General features: G+C 45.8%; 1 protein-coding gene across 1 annotated transcript; it reads left to right on the forward strand.

Moving 5' to 3' along the window:
• Nucleotides 1-17,502: 17,502 nt before the first annotated feature.
• olig1 (oligodendrocyte transcription factor 1) lies at nt 17,503-18,144 on the forward strand. Its single transcript, XM_072444085.1, has one exon. It carries the CDS (start codon nt 17,503-17,505, stop codon nt 18,142-18,144), a length of 642 nt encoding a protein of 213 aa, XP_072300186.1.
• Nucleotides 18,145-19,373: the final 1,229 nt, after the last annotated feature.

The raw sequence follows: 19,373 nt of genomic DNA on the forward strand, positions 1-19,373 counted from the left end.
CTGCTGGCGCGGCAGCGCACACAGCGGTAACATATAACGCACAAACCGCATTTATTTGTAATGACAATCTGGCAACCAAGACACCAAACCTGCGCTGATTGGGCGCGAGCAGAACGAGAGCAAAACATAAACACAACAGAACGTGGTCATCATGTCCAGAGGAATATATCCCCCCGATGCCGAAAAACGAAAGAAGAAACTTCTTGACGATGTAAAGAAACTGCAAACTCAACAACACTTTCCAGGTATTGAACTTCTCTTACAAAGAGACGGTTAATGCTGCTGTTTGAAACAACACGATTCTGTCACGTTAGTTCGCTCAGACTGGAGGCGAGACGAGAGCTCTGCTCCGCGCACAATATGTGTCTGAATGAAAGATAATAAGCTTCACATTTACACCAGCCCGTGTGAGCTGCAGGTGAGGCCGGTGAGGGGCGTCTATGCCCCGGGTCACTAAGAGGCGGAGATTCGGTCCGGACGAGCCCCGTCTCGTCCAGAACCTCTGACGTGAAACTTTGGAGTGAACAGTGTGCGGCCCCTGTCCCGGGCCCCTGTCCCGGGCCCCTGTGCAGCCTCAGTTAGAGATGAGCGGGTTTGAGTTTGCGTCTCTCTCTCTCACATCACCATGTGTGAGAGCAATCGTGACTCGTCATGTCTGTTTTACTTTGACTTCTTAAAGTGCAATGAGAGGAATGTAAAGGTTTATGCGTGTAAGGTCCATCAGCCAATCACATCGCAGCATTGTTTCACGCAGGAGTCCAGTGTGTGATGTTCTGATCAGAACAAACATTTATATTGTAATTCACTTTTAATAGAGCAATAAAACATTTAAATGTATTTAAAAAGCATCATTAGACTATTTGTTATAAATTATAATAAATTGATAGTGAAAAATAACCAGACATATTATGATTACGTCTGTTATAGAATAATACTATATATTTTTATATAAATGTGGCAAAGTTACAGAAACACAGTCTCTTCACTATAGCTGGGTTTGGACCTTCACTTCTCGTTCTGTTCATTCTCTGGGAATAACATGTTTGTTTTATCAGTGTTAATTATTAATCAAGCAATGCTTATGCCATTTGTTTAATTTAATATAACTTGTTTTGTCACTTTGGCAAGAAGGAACAGTTGGGAGCAGTAAAAGATAAATTAGTAAGGATAACTATTACTTTTACATTTTCAGTTAAAATGAATCAATTTGACCATAATTATTTTCATAACCAATATTGTATTGAGTAATTAAGTACACTAATGTATTAATAACTGGCTTTAATCATTTTCTCCTGGCACAGTTTTATCACATCATCATTTTATAGCATTACAACCTCAACATTTTACTCTTACTTTAGCGGCTGGACCACATTAAAATGCACCAGAAGACCCAAAAAAGGTCTGAAAATCTCTGGCCCCCAGACCCCCCCCCTGTTCATTAATTTAAACTAATGTGCTAATGTGGCTGTCAACCCTTAACGCCCACAAATACGCCCAAAAACATATCTGGGACGTGTGTTATTTGTACAGGGAGTAGAGGTGATGTCAGCGGAATACCAAGTTGCATTGTGGGATTTAAGTTATCAATATTTGAGCTTGTGAAGTGCTGAGAATAAACTAACTGGCAAACGGACGCCCTGGAGTTTTGGTGCTTTGTTTGCGTTGAAAAAAGTTCCCATATGTGAATTGTTTACTGACAATGGCAATAAAACTGATTCTGATGACGTGGTGAGGGGCCCCCAACATTTTTTTCGCTTAGGGCCCCCTGAAGGCTTGGGCCGGCCCTGATTGTACGTGTTGTCCCCCCCCTGTCTGTAAATACCCCCCCTTTTTTTTATTATGTTCAGCGTCTTTGGCTCACTGAAAAGCGCTATATAAATAAAAGTTATTATTATTATTATGAGTATAACAGTATTGCACATGAATGTGACAGTATTGCAAATGAAGATAATAATAATGAATATATAATATAAATAAGTTAAGATAACCTTTATTTGTCCCACAATGATGAAATTCCAGTGTTGCGGCACAGTTTAGGAACTGCAGTGGAATCATAAAAACTTCCTTAAAATATACAAATATATTACATGAGTATAACAATATTGCACATGATTATGTCAGTATTGCACATGAATATGACAGTATTGCACATGTGAGGACACCACCTCAGAACACGTCATGGTTTTTCTGGTACTTATACTAATAAAACATGTCATATGCAGATCAGTATTTTTATTGTAAACGGCAGTATTGATCAACAGGTTTGTGTACTTTCTGTTCCCCGCCTCTTCACAGAGGTACTTATTAAACCATAACACTGCAGTACATTTCCACATAGCTATCTCTGAACCCCACATTTACCCCGCATCACTACGACATGCAGGAGGTCAGTACTATTCTGGTACTGCAGCACTCCACAGTACTCCACAGTACTCCACAGTACTCCACAGTACTCCACAGTACTCCACAGTACTCCACAGTACTCTCGCTCAAAAACACGCCAAACACAACTCTAGATTACCTGACTTAATGACTTGATTTATACTGGGGAAAAATGAAATAAATGAAATAATAAACAGCTTGACTTCAGTTGGATTCATCTTGATTTGCGTATGTATTTTGACTTTCTTGAATTAAGATTTTCCAACGGAACGGGTTAGTGTACGAAGTGTGAAATGTCTTGCTTTACTTAAAAATAAATTTAAAAAGACGGTAAAGAAAGACAAGCATTTTCTCACTTCAAATGCGAAAAAAATAATAAATAAACCATGTCCAAAAAAGGACTGTAGGGACGATAATTTTGGCCCATATCTGAGTCTTATTTCCTCGTGGTGAGGACGGCCCATTAGTCCTGCCACGTATCAATCATAAAACGCACCTACCGCTCACCTGCAGCCGCGTGTGGCTCGTCCCCATGTTTCCGCGTGTCTAAGCGCATTGATCTATCATAATATAGTTCCCTCAGTGTACAGGACAAAATGAAGACGGAGAAAGACAGTTCGAGCTGACGCAGAAGAGACAGAAATCTACGGGAGACGAGAGATGTGATGTGATCCGTCGCGCTAATAAACAAACACACGTGTGTGTTGTATCAGTCCACACGGGGGAGTGGCATGTGCACGAGGGAGTGGCATGTGCACGAGGGAGTGGCATGTGCACGAGGGAGTGGCAGTCCTGGTGAAGTCCTGGTCCAGAACCCGGTTAAGTCCTGGTTAAGTCCTGGTCCAGAACCCGGTTAAGTCCTGGTTAAGTCCTGGTCTGGACCCTGGTTTTGTCCTTGGCCTTTGTTTATTGACAGAATCTGGCTCACTTTATCTCTTGTGTATCTTGTGTAATCCTGGTTTCCCTTTGGTCAGTCGATTTCTGGCCCACGCTTTAGTCCATGTGTGACATCACGAGCGGTCGAGCCGTCTTCGTACCCACAGTATCTGCTTCACATGTACAACAACGACACCCTGTTTTTAGAGCAAGGGACAGGGAACCCTCAAACTAATTTAATCCCGTGTCATAAAGGTCACACAGGTAAGTTAGGACTGTGATAATTGGACAGAGACAAAGATACAAAAAGGGTGAACATTTATTAAGCTGCATAATCATAGTTAAGTTAATTTGATAAATTAAAACACATATTTTATCACATGTTACACTTCAGATGAGTTTGACATTTTACATCCAGCGTTGTCACTTCACTGTAACGTGACACATAAATAGTCCCAGATCATTTAATCACATAGTCTTAGATGGAAGGGAGACGAAGAGAAAAGAAGAAGAAGGGGAGGACCGCACGATGTTACATTCTATGCCTGCAGCGCGTTTGGAGACACAAACCACGCGTTATAAGCTGTAGTTTAGAATACATGACTGACGGCTGTATAAGGCCGCTTACCGCTGATGAAAGGCACGTTAGGCTCCTGAGTTAAGGACCAGAGTGACGCAACACAAGCAGACACCCGAGCCTAGAACACGGACGAGTTAAGTCCCACGACACAATAGTGCAGAAAGTACGATAGATTCAAATCACCAGGTGTGAGCTAAACTACCTTGAGGCTACGACGCTTTACGCTGAAAGTAGCACTAGTTTGCCACTATCCTTCGGCTGCCCAGTCTGCGGCTCTGTGAGCTGCCATCTTTGTTTGACGTCAGAGGTGAGATGTCGGGCAACGTAACAGACCCTCCTTTTATAGGGCGCCCTCACCTCCGTCATTGCCTGCAGGTGGACAATAGACCGTCCTGCTACACCTGGTTCAGTTTCAAGTCAGTATTTCTGTCCTTTTTGAAACCACGCCCAATCCCAAAATAAATCCTCAACCTCACACGTAGTTCCTACTGTTGTTATTATCAGTGTCGGGCCGTGGGTCTGGGGCTTGGGCCTTCAGTGAGGTCATACACAGTCCCACCCGCATGAATCCACCTCTTATTACCATCATATTACCATCATTATGATGCCATGGCTCTAGACACATTTAGACAGAAACACAGTTTAACCAGGCCTTGCTTTACCTTGTCTGTGCCGTTGTCCGCGCGTTGTCCGGACAACACGTGCCGTTTTTGCACGAAACACCTTTGGAAATGTGTAACTCTTGTCAACTTTTGAACGTTTTTGCTGTCGCTTTTGTCTTTGTCACTCGGGCGTTTCCAAAATCTGATGTAAGTGTTTTTCACACGGCGTTCTCGTAATCCGATAACTCCAGAAATCAGACAATGATCAGATTTTTAGTAAACACAGTGGTCGTTGAAGATGGGGTTCTCAAGTGGGTTCTAAATAAGGTAACTTTGTTTTTCATCCTTTTGTGCAAACGGCTCTTATAGTGGCCCAGTACAATCCACTTTAACGAGCTTTTAATCACATGGCGTTATAACGAGGGACGTCACCGTATCAAAGTTTAGCGTTACGATTATTGTGTGGGAAAAAGAACATCACGATTTATCGATTATTCACGATTATCGAGACCAAACAACGGTGAAATCTGTCCTTTTCGTTCATTCCCGTGTTCCTGCGTGAGTTTGTGAGCGGCTTTACAGAATTTAATTTTCTGATTGACAGATTAAAGTTAAATGTGACAAAAACAGCCGGATAAAGAATGTTATTTATATTTTAAACATATTTTTCAGACGGTAGATCGAACTAAAAAGTCAATTGTGTTTCAAAAATTGTCACGATTATATATATTTTTTGGTCCTTACAATTATACTGTGACCTGAACAATCCCGGTTTATCGATTAACAGAATAACCTTGACATCCCTGGTTAGTTAGAGAATGAATATTGAGAGTTAGCTTGTCTGAGACAATCAGCTGCGTCGTGACTTAAAGGACACATTTTAGACTCTTTTCTAGAACGTAAACATGAGTAGATCACCGTTTTACATGCCTTTTGTTCATCGTAAAAGTGATCATTTTTCAACCCAACGTGTAAACCATTTGCAGTCTTACATTTTCAAAGAATCCCAACTCAGTACGAGGGGAAGTGGGCGGGGATAGGAGGAATGTGAAAACAGGCGCTCGAGCCTCGGTTGCAGGAAAAAACAGGTTCAACTCAAACGTGCAGGAATCTATTAAAATACAACTTTGAGGAAACGACCATATTTTCCGGAGTATAAGTCGCACCAGCCAAAAAATGCATAATAGAGAAGAAAAACACATATATAAGTTGCTCTGGAGTATGAAATGCAGTTGCAAGTGTGAAAATAATAAATAATATCACATATAAGTCGCTCCGGAGTATAAGTATATAAGTATCATTTCCCTCTCCGGTCACTCATCTACCCTCTCCCCAGTAACGCAGGGGGTCCCCCAGGGCTCAGTCCTCGGCCCCCTCCTCTTCATCTGCTACATCTTCCCCCTTGGTCACATCCTCCGCCAACTCAACCTGGACTTTCACTGCTACGCTGACGACACCCAGATATACCTCACCACCAAATCCACCCAAAACCCTCCCCTCAGCCACATTGAAACCTGCATCTCTACAATAAAATCATGGCTCACTCTCAACTTCCTCAAACTGAACAGTGACAAAACAGAGCTCCTCCTCATTGGCACCAAATCCACTCTCAATAAAACTGGTCCCTTTTCACTGAGCATCGACACCTCGACCATCACCCCCTCTACCCTGGTACGCAATCTCGGTGTCATCATGGACCCCACCCTCTCCTTCACTCCCCATGTCAGCCACATCGACAAGACCTCATACTTCCACCTCCGCTGCATCGCCAAAATCCGACACTGCCTCACCCTCCCCGCTGCTGAATCCCTCATCCATGCCTTCATCTCCTCCCGCCTCGACTACTGCAACTCCCTCCTCACTGGCATCTCCTCCCATTCCCTCCACAGACTCCAAATGGTCCAAAACTCCGCTGCCCGCCTCCTCACCCACACCCTCCTCCTCACCCACACCCGGTCCCGTGATCACATCACTCCCGTTCTCCGCTCTCTCCATTGGCTCCCCATCAAGCAGCGCATAAACTTTAAATACTCCTCCTCACCTTCAAAGCTCTTCACCACCTTGCCCCCCCCTACCTGTCTGACCTCCTCATCCCCCACCGCCCCACCCGAGCTCTCCGATCCTCCTCCTCTCTCACCCTGACTGCACCAACATCCCGACTCAAAACTTTTGGCGACAGAGCATTCTCCCGAACAGCACCCCGACTCTGGAACTCCCTCCCCCAACCTGTCCGCCACTCTCCCTCACTCACAACATTCAAATCCTGCCTAAAAACATACCTCTTCACCCAAGCCTATGACCTCCCCCTCCCCTAGCCTCCTCTACCCCATTGCCTACTCTTCTACCCCCTGTTACATCCCCATCATTTTCTCTCTACTTCTTCTGTCTTGTTCATTTTATCTGTATATTAATGCGTATTGTACGTGTTGTCCCCCCCGTCTGTAAATACCCCCCCTTTTTTATTATGTTCAGCGTCTTTGGGTCACTGAAAAGCGCTATATAAATAAAAGTTATTATTATTATTATTATAAGTATAAGCATAAGTCGCGCCCCGGCCAAAAATATGAAAAACGAAAATACGGTAATGACAAGGAAACGCTGAGAAGATTAAACGCTCATTAAAGCCCACAATTTTGCATAATTTGTCTCCATTAACACCACAGGACTTAAAATTGCGCTCAAAATCTGTTTGTGAAACTTAAATAAACCACAAAGTTACTAAAACATTAGTAAACACATGGCTGGTTGGCCTCTGTTGTGAAAGGTCCACGGGTGAAAATGAACGGGACAAAACTCAGGAAATCTCCGCCCACTGCTCTTTTACTTTGAAATTATTTCAAAACATTGGACCAAGACGTCCCAGACCAGGATTTAAAGCGCCCCCTACAGGTCGGACGACTCATTGAACTAAAACGCACTTAAGATAAATATATTTAGAGTTTTGTTAAAGATGATTAAAAAAATTGTCACAGAATAGTACATTTTTTAAGTTTATAATTTCACTTCCAGTTTGTAACTGATGGCATCACACTAGGAAATTACCCAGCAAACACTGGGAAAAATCTCATGTGTCACAAAAATATAGAGCGACGAATTTTGATGAATAATATTTGGAGAGTCAAAAAAGTTGGTTTCTTTGTGTAAATTCTGCATAAACTTTGTCTGGAATGAGATGAAATGTCCCTGGTGTGATGTCACTTCCTGTCATTTCCCCTAGATTTGTCAACGTTTTCTCCACACATACCGGCTCGATCGGTGTAAAACTATCATCTACGTGTACAACAGGTACAAATATACCAAAGATCGTAAAAACCCGTCGTACGTCACTTTAAACCGAGGCCACATTTTGAGATCCGCTGAACAAACAACTCTTAGCGCATTCCTCCAGACAGTCAGACCTCAATAAAAACGTCTCCAAACCCAACGCGCAAAACGCCGCGATTGTCTATTGTTGTGGCAGATGTCCCACTCCGAAACAAAGCCCCTGGGGATTTGAACCGGGCTAATAGAGAGCGCTGGTTAACCCTATAAACTCTGCTATTTACCACTGACAAAGATGGATTCAGACACCAAAGTTACTCTCAAACACAAGACGTTCTTTATGTTCGGGTTCAAGTCTAAAAGCCGGGGTCTGAGTTTGATGGACGAGGGACGTGACAGACGGACGTAATGAGAGGACGAGACCCGAGTTTGGACCCGGGTAAAGTCCTGGGTTCACCCCGGTTAAGACCCGGTTCAGGCCAAAACTGCACCGCGCCAACGTGAAATGACCGTAAACATCACCTAAAACGGGCAGAAATAAAGAGAAGGATAAACCTCTGAACATTCTCCAGACGGTTTGTGTCGTACGGCTTTGGTTGATTAAAGACACGCCGTTATCAACCGATTAATCGAACGAAACGGGACGTCGCAAAAGCTATGAAAACACATCAAGTATCTCCACGCGTCTGACCCGAACTGCAGTCAAGAAACGACAAGAGATCAAGCGAAAAACGACATAAACGTACGAGTAAACTGTGTATTTATACGTTAGAGCGATACACGTTAGATTAAACTCCTCAGTCAACAAAAATCCTCTGCTGATAAGTTGTGACTGGACTAGATCTGGTTTAGTCGGACGCCGGGGGGTGGAGCTGGGGAGGCCGGGGGGTGGAGCCTCGGAGGCCGGGGGGTGGAGCCTCGGAGGCCGGGGGGTGGAGCCTCGGAGGCCGGGGGGTGGAGCCGCGGAAGCCGGGGGGTGGAGCCGTGGAGGCCGCGGGGCGGAGCCGCGGAGGCCGGGGGGTGGAGCCTCGGAGGCCGGGGGTGGAGCCGCGGAGGCCGGGGGGTGGAGCCGCGGAGGTTTTTGCCCGTCCGTGGAGGCTGGTTTTGGGGTTGTGTCCTGTGAAGGTGCTGGCAGTTTGATGGACGACCGACGTGACAGATTCAGACGGAGATAATGGAGAGGAAACAGCTCCTCGAGAGACACTTAATCAATGACAGGAAAATACTGAATCATTTATTACAGAACAAGATCTGTGTAATCCCTGAGGAGGGAGAGATCATGGACAGATATTAGATTTAAATTTCAATTAATATATTCAATTAATTATTTATATTTTTTATTTTACTTGACTTATTTATTTATTATTTTTAAATAATGTATTATCAAATTATTCAATTTATTATTATCGCCCATTTCTCCTTGTTCCAACAGCCCATTTGTCATCAAGGTGCTCTGGTGCTCTGCACATGACACAGACCTCATGTCATTCATTTTGTGGGGCAGTGACCCCCAAACTGGAGGAATGACCCCCAAACTGGAGGAATGACCCCCAAACTGGAGGAATGACCCCCAAACTGGAGGAATGACCCCCAAACTGGAGGAATGACTTGAGCAGATCCAGGAAAAACATCAGGCATCTCGGTCCAGAAAAGTGCAGGAACAGCAAAGACACTGAAGAACCCTCAAGCTCCCAGGGGCCTCTGGAGGACCCGAGCTTGAAAGGGGATAAACAGAGACCACCTGCGGAGGGTGAGGTGAGCGTTATATATATATATGGTATATAATAATAATAATAATAATAATATATATTTTGTTAACAGTGCAAAATTAGCCTTTTAGACATGTTTCCGAGTCATTTAACTGTGTGAAACTGAACTGTGGGTTTAACAGAACAATCCCGACATTAGACGTGGACCAGGCCGACACATGAGGCAAATGTGATGTACTTATGCTATAGTTTAATGCTGAATACCAGAAAAAGCATAATATGTCATCAAGAAGTGTCTGGGGAGAGGGAAGTCTGGGAGTCCCTGCTTGGACTGCTGCCCCCGCGGCCCCGGAAAAGAGGAAGAAGATGGATGATGAAACTAAAAATGCCGTCTTGTTTTATTAAGTTTATTATTAATGAAAAGCTGAAATGTTTTATTTATTACATGTTTTTGTCTCCAGATAACAATTATGACTGCAATTATTTTTTATCGTTGAGTCACAACTAGTGGATTAATCGTGGAAACACCAGAGCAAACTAAGGGACTAAAAAGTGAAAACAGCCTAAAACAAGCCGCAGTTTCCCCTTTGACTGTCACTGCACAAACACATGAGAAGATCACAAGCTGTTAACAAGGTGGAACTGATCGATTGGAGGCGGGCCTTTGTGTTTCCCAGCATGCTTTGTGGCGGCCGGCCCGGGACGGGAGCGGGGGGAGGAGTGGGAGGAGAGCGGGGCCAAAAGGGCGTGAAGCCTGAAGGAAACGGTCACGGTTTTATCCAAAGGCAGATGGCGGACCCCCACTTTCACCGCTAACACTGCGCTAACATGTGCTAACGTCGTGCTAACCGCCGCTAACAGCCGCTAACTGCCGCTAAATACCCAGAATGACACTTATGACACTTAAGATGGATAATGAGATTGGCCCAAGGCACTTTTTGGTCCGTGCACAATGAAAAAAGAAAGAACAGCAGCAGCTTAATCAAATTCTGAATCATAATTTTAAACGTTTAAAAAAAAAAAGATTAGCGTACACAATTAGCCATCAAATATTAAGAAAATTCAGATCTACGCGATCTAAAAAAGAGCAATAAAGTCTTAAAATATCTTTGCTTTTTTGACAGTTTTCCCCCTGTTTTGAATATAAGACACTGTTACACATTTCAGAATATTTTTTTCTGAATTCATATGATTTAATGATTTTAATATTTTTGTGTGGAATTTCTGACAGGTAAAAAGTGTTGTAAAAGACAAAAACAAATATCTCCATTGTAAAAACACTAAATATATTTAGCCTTTTTTCAAATGACACGTTCAGTTTTGTTTATTCAAAGCGAATATTTTCTCACCTTGATATTTTGTCTGTCCCGTAGTTCTAATTGATAAAATGAATAATGCAGATTTATATTTCATACAATATCCACACATCACACATGCAAACCAGAACCAGATGAAGACACGTCCTCGTTAAGCCACTTTGAGCCCAGTTTGAGCCCTAATGTAGACTAGGTTTGAACTTGGTTTAGTTTGTGCATTTTGTCCTCTTCTGGACCTTGTTTAGTCCTGGTTAAGTCTTTAGTTTCAGGTCAGGTTTAGTTTCAGGTTTAGTTGAAAGGTGAATGTGTTGAACGTGCAAATGTAAAACTTAAACTAAAACAGAACCAAACCGAGTCCACATCGGGACAAGGCGTGGCTCAGACCAAACCCGTGTAAAACAGACTCTTGCATGTGATTTATGTGATTTATTTTTCTGCATATCTTGTTTAATTTCCTTTTTTTTGACTGTTTTGTCATTGTCATCGGTCTTTACTTTCCCACCTTGATGTGAGGCCCACCCGCACTCACCCGTCATGAATCTGCTGCTTATTTGAAGAATGATTGACTCGGGTGTTTAGGCTCCATGTCCCTCTCCCATTGGCCCCAACGCTGCAGTTGTCCCGGGCCAGCCGCCTCGGAGCATGCTGGGAGACACAAAGACCCACCTCCGGCCCATCAGTTCCACCTTATTAACAGCTTGTAGCCTTCTCATGTGCTCGGGGGGCTCGGGGGGGGGGGTCCTCGGGGGGGGTCTCGGGGGGACTCGGGGGGGCTCGGGGGGGGGGGGGGGGGGGGGGGGGGGCTCGGGCCACAGCTTTAGAGGGATCTGCACCTGTTTGTCCAGAGAAAAGAGCAGAGCAGTCACGAGCAACTGTTAATTTCCCATTAGAGAGAGAGAGTGGGGGCTGAACGAGTGAGAGGAGAGAGGGAGAGAGAGAGAGAGAGAGAAAGAAAGGAGGCAGATAGAGAGAGAGGAGAGAGAGAGGAGGCAGATAGAGAGAGAGGAGGCAGATAGAGAGAGAGGAGAGAGAGAGGAGGCAGATAGAGAGAGAGAGAGGAGAGAGAGGAGAGAGAGAGAGAGAGAGAAAGAAAGGAGGCAGATAGAGAGAGAGGAGAGAGAGAGGAGGCAGATAGAGAGAGAGAGAGAGAGAGAGAGAGAGAGAGAGGAGAGAGAGGAGGCAGATAGAGAGAGAGGAGAGAGAGAGGAGGCAGATAGAGAGAGAGAGAGAGAGAGAGAGAGAGAGAGAGGAGAGAGAGGAGGCAGATAGAGAGAGAGGAGAGAGAGAGGAGGCAGATAGAGAGAGAGGAGAGAGAGAGGAGGCAGATAGAGAGAGAGAGAGAGAGAGAGGAGAGAGAGGAGGCAGATAGAGAGAGAGGAGAGAGAGAGAGAGGTAGATGGGGAGAGAGAAGTTCTCAGTTTTAAAAGTTTAATGTTGTAATAAAATGTTTTGGTTTTAAAGTAGATTCTTTGTGGCCTGTGGGCCACATTTGGCCATTTCATATTTATTTTTGTTTTCCTGATCTGAAACTGTGACTCAAATCAAAAATGTCCTGCACTGAGTCCAGTTTTTGGACCGGGTTTGAGTCAGCCACAAACCAGAGGGTTAACGGTTCAAATCCCATTCAGACCACAAACATCCAACTGCCAAAGCTGCAATTATTAAGATCATAAACATCCTCAGTAAAGAACAAAAAAAGTTTCTTTTTTTATAGAATAATTCTCTGTAGACGTCATTTAGACCCGAGATTCATGAATAAATAGGGAGAGTCTGCAGTGTCTGCAGAGCAGCGGACCAAACTGCGCCGTTTTAGACCGCGCTGGGTTAAGGTTAGGGTTAGGGTTAGTGGGTTAGGGTTAGGATTAGAGTAGGGTTAGGGTTAGGGTTAGGATTAGAGTAGGGTTAGGGTTAGTGGGTTAGGGTTAAGGTTAGAGTAGGGTTAGGGTTAGTGGGTTAGGGTTAAGGTTAGAGGGTTAGGGTTAGGGTTAGGGTTAGGGTTAGGATTAGAGTAGGGTTAGGGTTAGTGGGTTAGGGTTAATGTTAGGGTTAGAGGGTTAGGGTTAGGGTTAGAGTTAGGGTTAGGGTTAGGGTTAGGGTTAGAGTAGGGTTAGGGTTAGGGTTAGTGGGTTAGGGTTAGGGGTTGTGGGTTAGGGTTAGAGTAGGGTTAGTGGGTTAGGGTTAGTGGGTTAGGGTTAGTGGGTTAGGGTTGAGGTTAGGGTTAGAGGGTTAGGGTTAGTGGGTTAGGGTTAGTGGGTTAGGGTTAATGTTAGGGTTAGGGTTAGTTGGTTAGGGTTAGGGTTAGGGTTAGGGCTAGGGTTAGGGCTATAAGGGAAATGCCGCGGTCCCTGAAACTGCGCGGCTATTTGACCGTGCCGCGGCTCTCCAGCCACGGCTGAATAAATAAAGCAAAAGTTAAATCCTTAAACATCACAGTAACTGCAGCTGGAGTTTGTACAAGGGTTGATTTTTTTAAAACAAAAAATTAGACTTTTCATGTTTGATGTATTTTTTCATTGAGACATTAAAAAACAATCCTCCTGTAAAGGGTTAGGGTGGTCCGGGTGGTCCTTGTGGTCCGTGCGTCCCCCTGCACAGAGGCCCCTCTCATCGGGGGCCCGTAGTGTCCGTTTGCATGTGTCACTGATGCTCCGGGATTCTTTTGGCCGGCGGGTCCTTCCTGTTGGCGTCCAGAAACGAGACACACAGGCCGGGCTTTGAAGCTCCAGGTGCGGCCCCTCTATGGACCCAGGGGCCTCTCCAGACGGACGGTGGCCCACGAGCCATAAAGACGCCACTCTTCGGCCCTGCCCCACCCGCCCTGCGCCCGTGTAAAGCCCTGGCCGGATGCTCTGAAGTGTGTGTGTGTGTGTGTGGGGGGGGGGCACGGGACAGCACCGTCTTTTCACCCCCGGGGCCCTTCTGGATGCGACGGGAGACGTGCAGGTGTCGAGCATGGAAACCGGATCCGCGGGGCCCGTGAACCCCAGTTTGCGTCACCGCTCACAGCGATTTCACTTCAGAGAAAAGCAACATTTACACGTTTGTTTGGCCGAGGGGCAAAAACAGAACATTTCTTATTCCACTGGAGAAAACCACATGGATCATGTGTTTCTCAATCAGAGGTTCAGGGTCAAATCTGTGAGAAATGATTTTGTGGAATCATTTCTCACTTTTAATGTGCCGTATGGAGCATGTTTTAATGCTGCACCGTGGAACATCTCCAGGGTCAGTCCGTAAAACCAGGATTAAACCAGGACTAAACCAGGACTAAACCAGGCCTAAACAAGGACTAAACCAGGACTAAACCAGGCCTAAACCAGGACTAAACCAGGCCTAAACCAGGACTAAACCAGGCCTAAACAAGGACTAAACCAGGACTAAACCAGGACTAAACCAGGCCTAAACCAGGACTAAACCAGGCCTAAACAAGGACTAAACCAGGACTAAACCAGGACTAAACCAGGACTAAACCAGGATTAAACCAGGACTAAACCAGGACTAAACCAGGACTAAACCAGGCCTAAACAAGGACTAAACCAGGATTAAACTAGGACTAAACCAGGACTAAACCAGGACTAAACCAGGATTAAACCAGGACTAAACCAGGCCTAAACAAGGACTAAACCAGGATTAAACTAGGACTAAACCAGGACTAAACCAGGACTAAACCAGGACTAAACCAGGACTAAAAAAGGCCTAAACCAGGACTAAACCAGGCCTAAACAAGGACTAAACCAGGACTAAACCAGGATTAAACCAGGACTAAACCTGGACTGAACCAGGATTAAACCAGGACTAAACCAGGAATAAACCAGGACTAAATCAGGACTAAACCAGCCCTAAACAAGGACTAAACCAGGCCTAAACAAGGACTAAACCAGGATTAAACCAGGACTAAACCTGGACTAAACCAGGACTAAACCAGGACTAAACCAGGACTAAACCAGCCCTAAACAAGGACTAAACCAGGCCTAAACAAGGACTAAACCAGGATTAAACCAGGACTAAACCTGGACTAAACCAGGACTAAACCAGGACTAAACCAGGACTAAACCAGGACTAAACCAGGACTAAACTTGGACTAAACCAGGACTAAACCAGGACTAAACCAGGACTAAACCAGGACTAAATCAGGCCTAAACAAGGACTAAACCAGGACTAAACTTGGACTAAACCAGGACTAAACCAGGACTAAACCAGGACTAAACCAGGATTAAACCAGGACTAAACCAGGACTAAACCAGGCCTAATCAAGGACTAAACCAGGACTAAACCAGGACTAAACCAGGACTGAACCAGGACTAAACCAGGACTAAACCAGGACTAAACCAGGACTAAACCAGGATTAAACCAGGACTAAACCAGGACTAAACCAGGACTAAACCAGGACTAAACCAGGATTAAACCAGGCCTAAACCAGGACTGAACCAGGATTAAACCAGGATTAAACCAGGACTAAACCAGGACTAAACCAGGGCTAAACCAGGAGTAAACCAGGACTAAACCAGGACTAAACCAGGACTAAACCAGGGCTAAACCAGGACTAAACCAGGAGTAAAAAAGTACTAAACCAGGACTAAACCAGGACTAAACCAGGACTAAAGCAGGACTAAACCTTGACTAAACCAGGACTAAACCAGGACTAAACCAGGATTAAACCAGGATTAAACTAGGACTAAACCAGGACTAAACCAGGACTAAAGCAGGACTAAACCTTGACTAAACCAGGACTAAACCAGGGCTAAACCAGGACTAAACCAGTACTAAACCAGGATTAAAAAAGTACTAAACCAGGACTAAACCAGGACTAAACCAGGTCTAGACTAGGACTAAACAATGACTAAACCAGGACTAAAGCAGGACTAAATCAGGACTAAAGCAGGACTAAACCAGGTCTAAACCAGGTCTAAACCAGGTCTAAACTTCCTTTCACTATTTCAGAGCGACAGTTGGTCGATAAACATTCCAATATAACACAGACTATAAACTATAACTGAACTCACACTCCAGACAGTGAGTTGAGCATCTTTCAGCTGTAATTAGCCGCCGCCGCCTCATGACCTGACCCTAACCCCTCTCTCTCCCCCGAAAGGCCCCTCTCATTCATCATTCACTCTGTTTCTCTGCAGGTGCATGCTCGATCTGCCTTCCTGCCCATTCACCCACGGCCAGCCGGACGCTCCGACGCCCGTCTCCCTCCCGCCGCTCCCCCAACGGCGCCCACCAGGCCGCCCTCCTCTGCCCCGTCTGCTCGCCCCGAAACAAGGTGCTTTCTGTGGTGTTGGAGTGCTGTCCTTCCTGCCCGGGTCCTGCCTCCACAATGCCCTCTCAATGCGGGGTTGGGGGACGACGCCTGAGGTTGGCGGTCTCCCAGGCGGCTTCACCTGTGGCCGGGGCCTTTGAATTGGCGCGCTTGTGTGTGCCAGCCTGGAGCTGTGCCCGCCGGCGGCCCGCGGGTAATAAATGAGCAACCTTCTCCTCTCCAGCTCGAGTCCGTCCATTTAAAGCAGCGCGATGCATTCAGACGCTGCCAAGGCCGTTCTCTGACACGATTAGCGCCGGGGCCGGTACCTGCCGCTGAAGGAGCAGGAGTTAAGAGCCTCACGGCCGCTTAATGGCTTTGTTGGAAATGGAATTAGCTCGTCGAGGCCGTGTTAATAGCCGTTAGCGAAATGTTGGCAGGTAGAAGCTGTGCGTGTGCCCAGTGTTAGCGCCGACGCACTGAGCGACGGGCATTTCCCAATCAAAACATACAGAATGCTCTCGGTTTTAATCCATTTCGCATTCACAGTTTTGTTTGTTAGCGTTAGAAAATAGCGTTTTCATCGGCCATCAAAACGGAACAATTCAACAATCAATGGCTCCTGATGAGTTATGAATGGCTGATACTTAAAGGTGCACTACGTAACCTTTCTGACGAGGTCTCCACTTTAGCCCGAACTGTGCGTTGTGCGACATCTACCTCGCAATGAGTTAAACGTGTTTTTTTTTGCTTTCTCGCCGCAACCGTGGTCACGTCTCCACAGATCTGACCCGTCACTCGGCCCCGCTCGTCTCCACGGTGATATATCTAGTCCCGCGTGTTTTCGCGGTTCCCTGGGGTTACGTGGCGCACCTGTCACGAGCCGGGGACTGGATAAAGCCGAGCTGTTTGTTTTGCGGCCGGTGGGAGGAGCTGAGATGTTGGGGCGACACGAGGGGACGCGTTAGCTCAGTTTACACTCTCCTGAGCCGTGGACGCCAGATCAAACCAGGAGACAACTAACCCACCCGTCCCCCTGAGCCGTGGACGCCAGATCAAACCAGGAGACAACTAACCCACCCGTCCCTGTCCCCCTCTCTCTCTCTCTCTCTCTCTCTCACCGACCCGAAGGCTTCTGGTCAACGCTTTTGAGAGATTTGTCTTTCTTTGGGACATTTTTGCACGTGATTTAAGGACTTTTCGTCGTTGTTGTTGCATTTTATTCAACTTTTTGTGATTTTTTTCTGTCAGTTTTGCATTGAATTGTATCAAATGCGAGACTTACAACTTCACCCACTAGCATTTTTTGTAAAATTATCGTCAAACTGGAATTTTCTGCAGACGTGGAAAACGCTCTGATTTTTGTTGCGAAAATGTGGCTTTTTAAAAAACGTGAACAACTCCAGAGGAAAAAACTCTGAACAAACTGACATTTTTGTGTGAATTTTGCCTGAATATTTCGAGCCTCGACACGCTCGGTTATTGCCAAAATTCGTTGGCGTTCCTCTCTTTGGCGACCTCTCCGATCTGAACCATGAACCCTCTGCGACCTCACGACCCGCCCGGCCTCCCCCGCTGCCCCCCCGGCTTCGCCCTGGACCCCCGCCTGCGCCACGCCCCGATCGTCGCCCTCCACCGCGCCCCGAAGCCCCAGCGGGACCTGGACCCGGCCGAGCAGCAGGAGCTGAGGCGCAAGATCAACAGCCGCGAGCGCAGGCGAATGCAGGACTTGAACGTGGCCATGGACGCCCTTCGAGAGGTCATGGTCCCGTACGCGTCCAACCCCGCCTCCGCGCAGACCCCGGGGCGGAGACTGTCCAAAATCTCCACGCTGGTCTTGGCGAGGAACTACATCCTGCTCTTGGGGTCGTCGCTGCAGGAGATGCGCCGCCTGCTCGGGGAGATCGGCGGCACGGGCGCGACGTCGGCGCCGATGCTGCTGCTAACGGGCGGTTGTTGGCCGGTGGTTTCCAATCAGATCCTCCTGAGTCAAGAGGCTTTCGGGGCGTCGTCCAATGGGAAATGCCCAGCGCTGGCGCCGCCCTCTGGCCAGGTGGAGGCCCTGATGGCGCCGGGACGGTGGGCGAGCGCGGCGGCGGGGAACCTTTGTCCGTGCGGCGTCTGCAGATTGCCCAGGTTTGGCTTCGCGCCGACGCAGCCCAGGTTTCCAAAATAGAGACGGACAAAAGTATTTGGTTTGATTTGGTTTGTGATAAATTGTGCTACTGCCCTCGCCGATGGGGAAAGGGGCGTGGCGTTTTTATGGTTTATGTGGTGTTTTATAATAAGGAGACAAATGTTTAAGTTAAGCATAAAGGCCCATGAACCTGTTACACAGTTATTAGTTTATTATTGGAAGAATAGACTTACTATGAGTATTTTCTAACAGCGGTTTTATTCTACGTATTGAACCAATTATGATTCTGTTTTTATTGTTTTTTATGACTAATGCTTTGTACACATTCACCGATTGATGGAATATTCTTCCTTTTTTAGATTTATTAGACAAACTGAAGCTGTTTTGGTTACAGTATGTTTGTACTTTTATACATTTTGTGATTAGTGGTCACTTTAATAAACTTTTTTAAGAGTATATGTTTTTACAGTCTTTGTCCAGATAGTGGCTCTGCATAAATATGATGTTTAATTTTAAATTTAATGTTTAAATGTTAAATTTCCCCATGTGGGACAATAAAGGAATATCTTATCTTATCTTATCTTAATAAAGGTTTAAATAGTGAGTTTACAAAAGACTATAATGTTTTTACTGCATTTACTAGACTCAAGTCAGTGAATCCTAAACCAGGACTAAACCAGGACTGAACCTGGACTAAACCTGGACTAAACCTGGACTAAACCAGGACTAAACCAGGACTAAACCTGGACTAAACCTGGACTAAACCAGGACTAAACCAGGACTAAACCTGGACTAAACCTGGACTAAACCAGGACTAAACCAGGACTAAACCTGGACTAAACCAGGACTAAACCAGGACTAAACCAGGACCAAAACTGGACTAAACCTGGACTAAACCTGGACTAAACCTGGACTAAACCAGGACCAAAACTGGACTAAACCTGGACTAAACCAGGACTAAACCAGGACCAAAACTGGACTAAACCTGGACTAAACCTGGACTAAACCTGGACTAAACCAGGACCAAAACTGGACTAAACCTGGACTAAACCTGGACTAAACTTGGACTAAACCTGGAATAAACCTGGAATAAACCAGGACTAAAACTGGACTAAACCAGGACTAAACCTGGACTAAACCAGGACTAAACCTGGAATAAAACAGGACTAAATCAGGACTAAACCTGGAATAAAACAGGACTAAACCTGGACTAAACCAGGACTAAACCTGGACTAAACCAGGACTAAACCAGGACTAAACCTGGACTA

The sequence above is a fragment of the Eucyclogobius newberryi genome, unplaced genomic scaffold (genome assembly GCF_026437365.1).
Source record: "Eucyclogobius newberryi isolate DKJ021-1_F unplaced genomic scaffold, fEucNew1.0.hap1 SCAF_14, whole genome shotgun sequence".
NCBI classification, from domain to species: Eukaryota; Metazoa; Chordata; class Actinopteri; order Gobiiformes; family Gobiidae; genus Eucyclogobius; species Eucyclogobius newberryi.

Coding starts and splice junctions, on each gene's coding strand:
- olig1 (XM_072444085.1), top strand. CDS start 17,503: ATGAACCCTCTGCGACCTCACGACCCGCCCGGCCTCCCCCGCTGCCCC.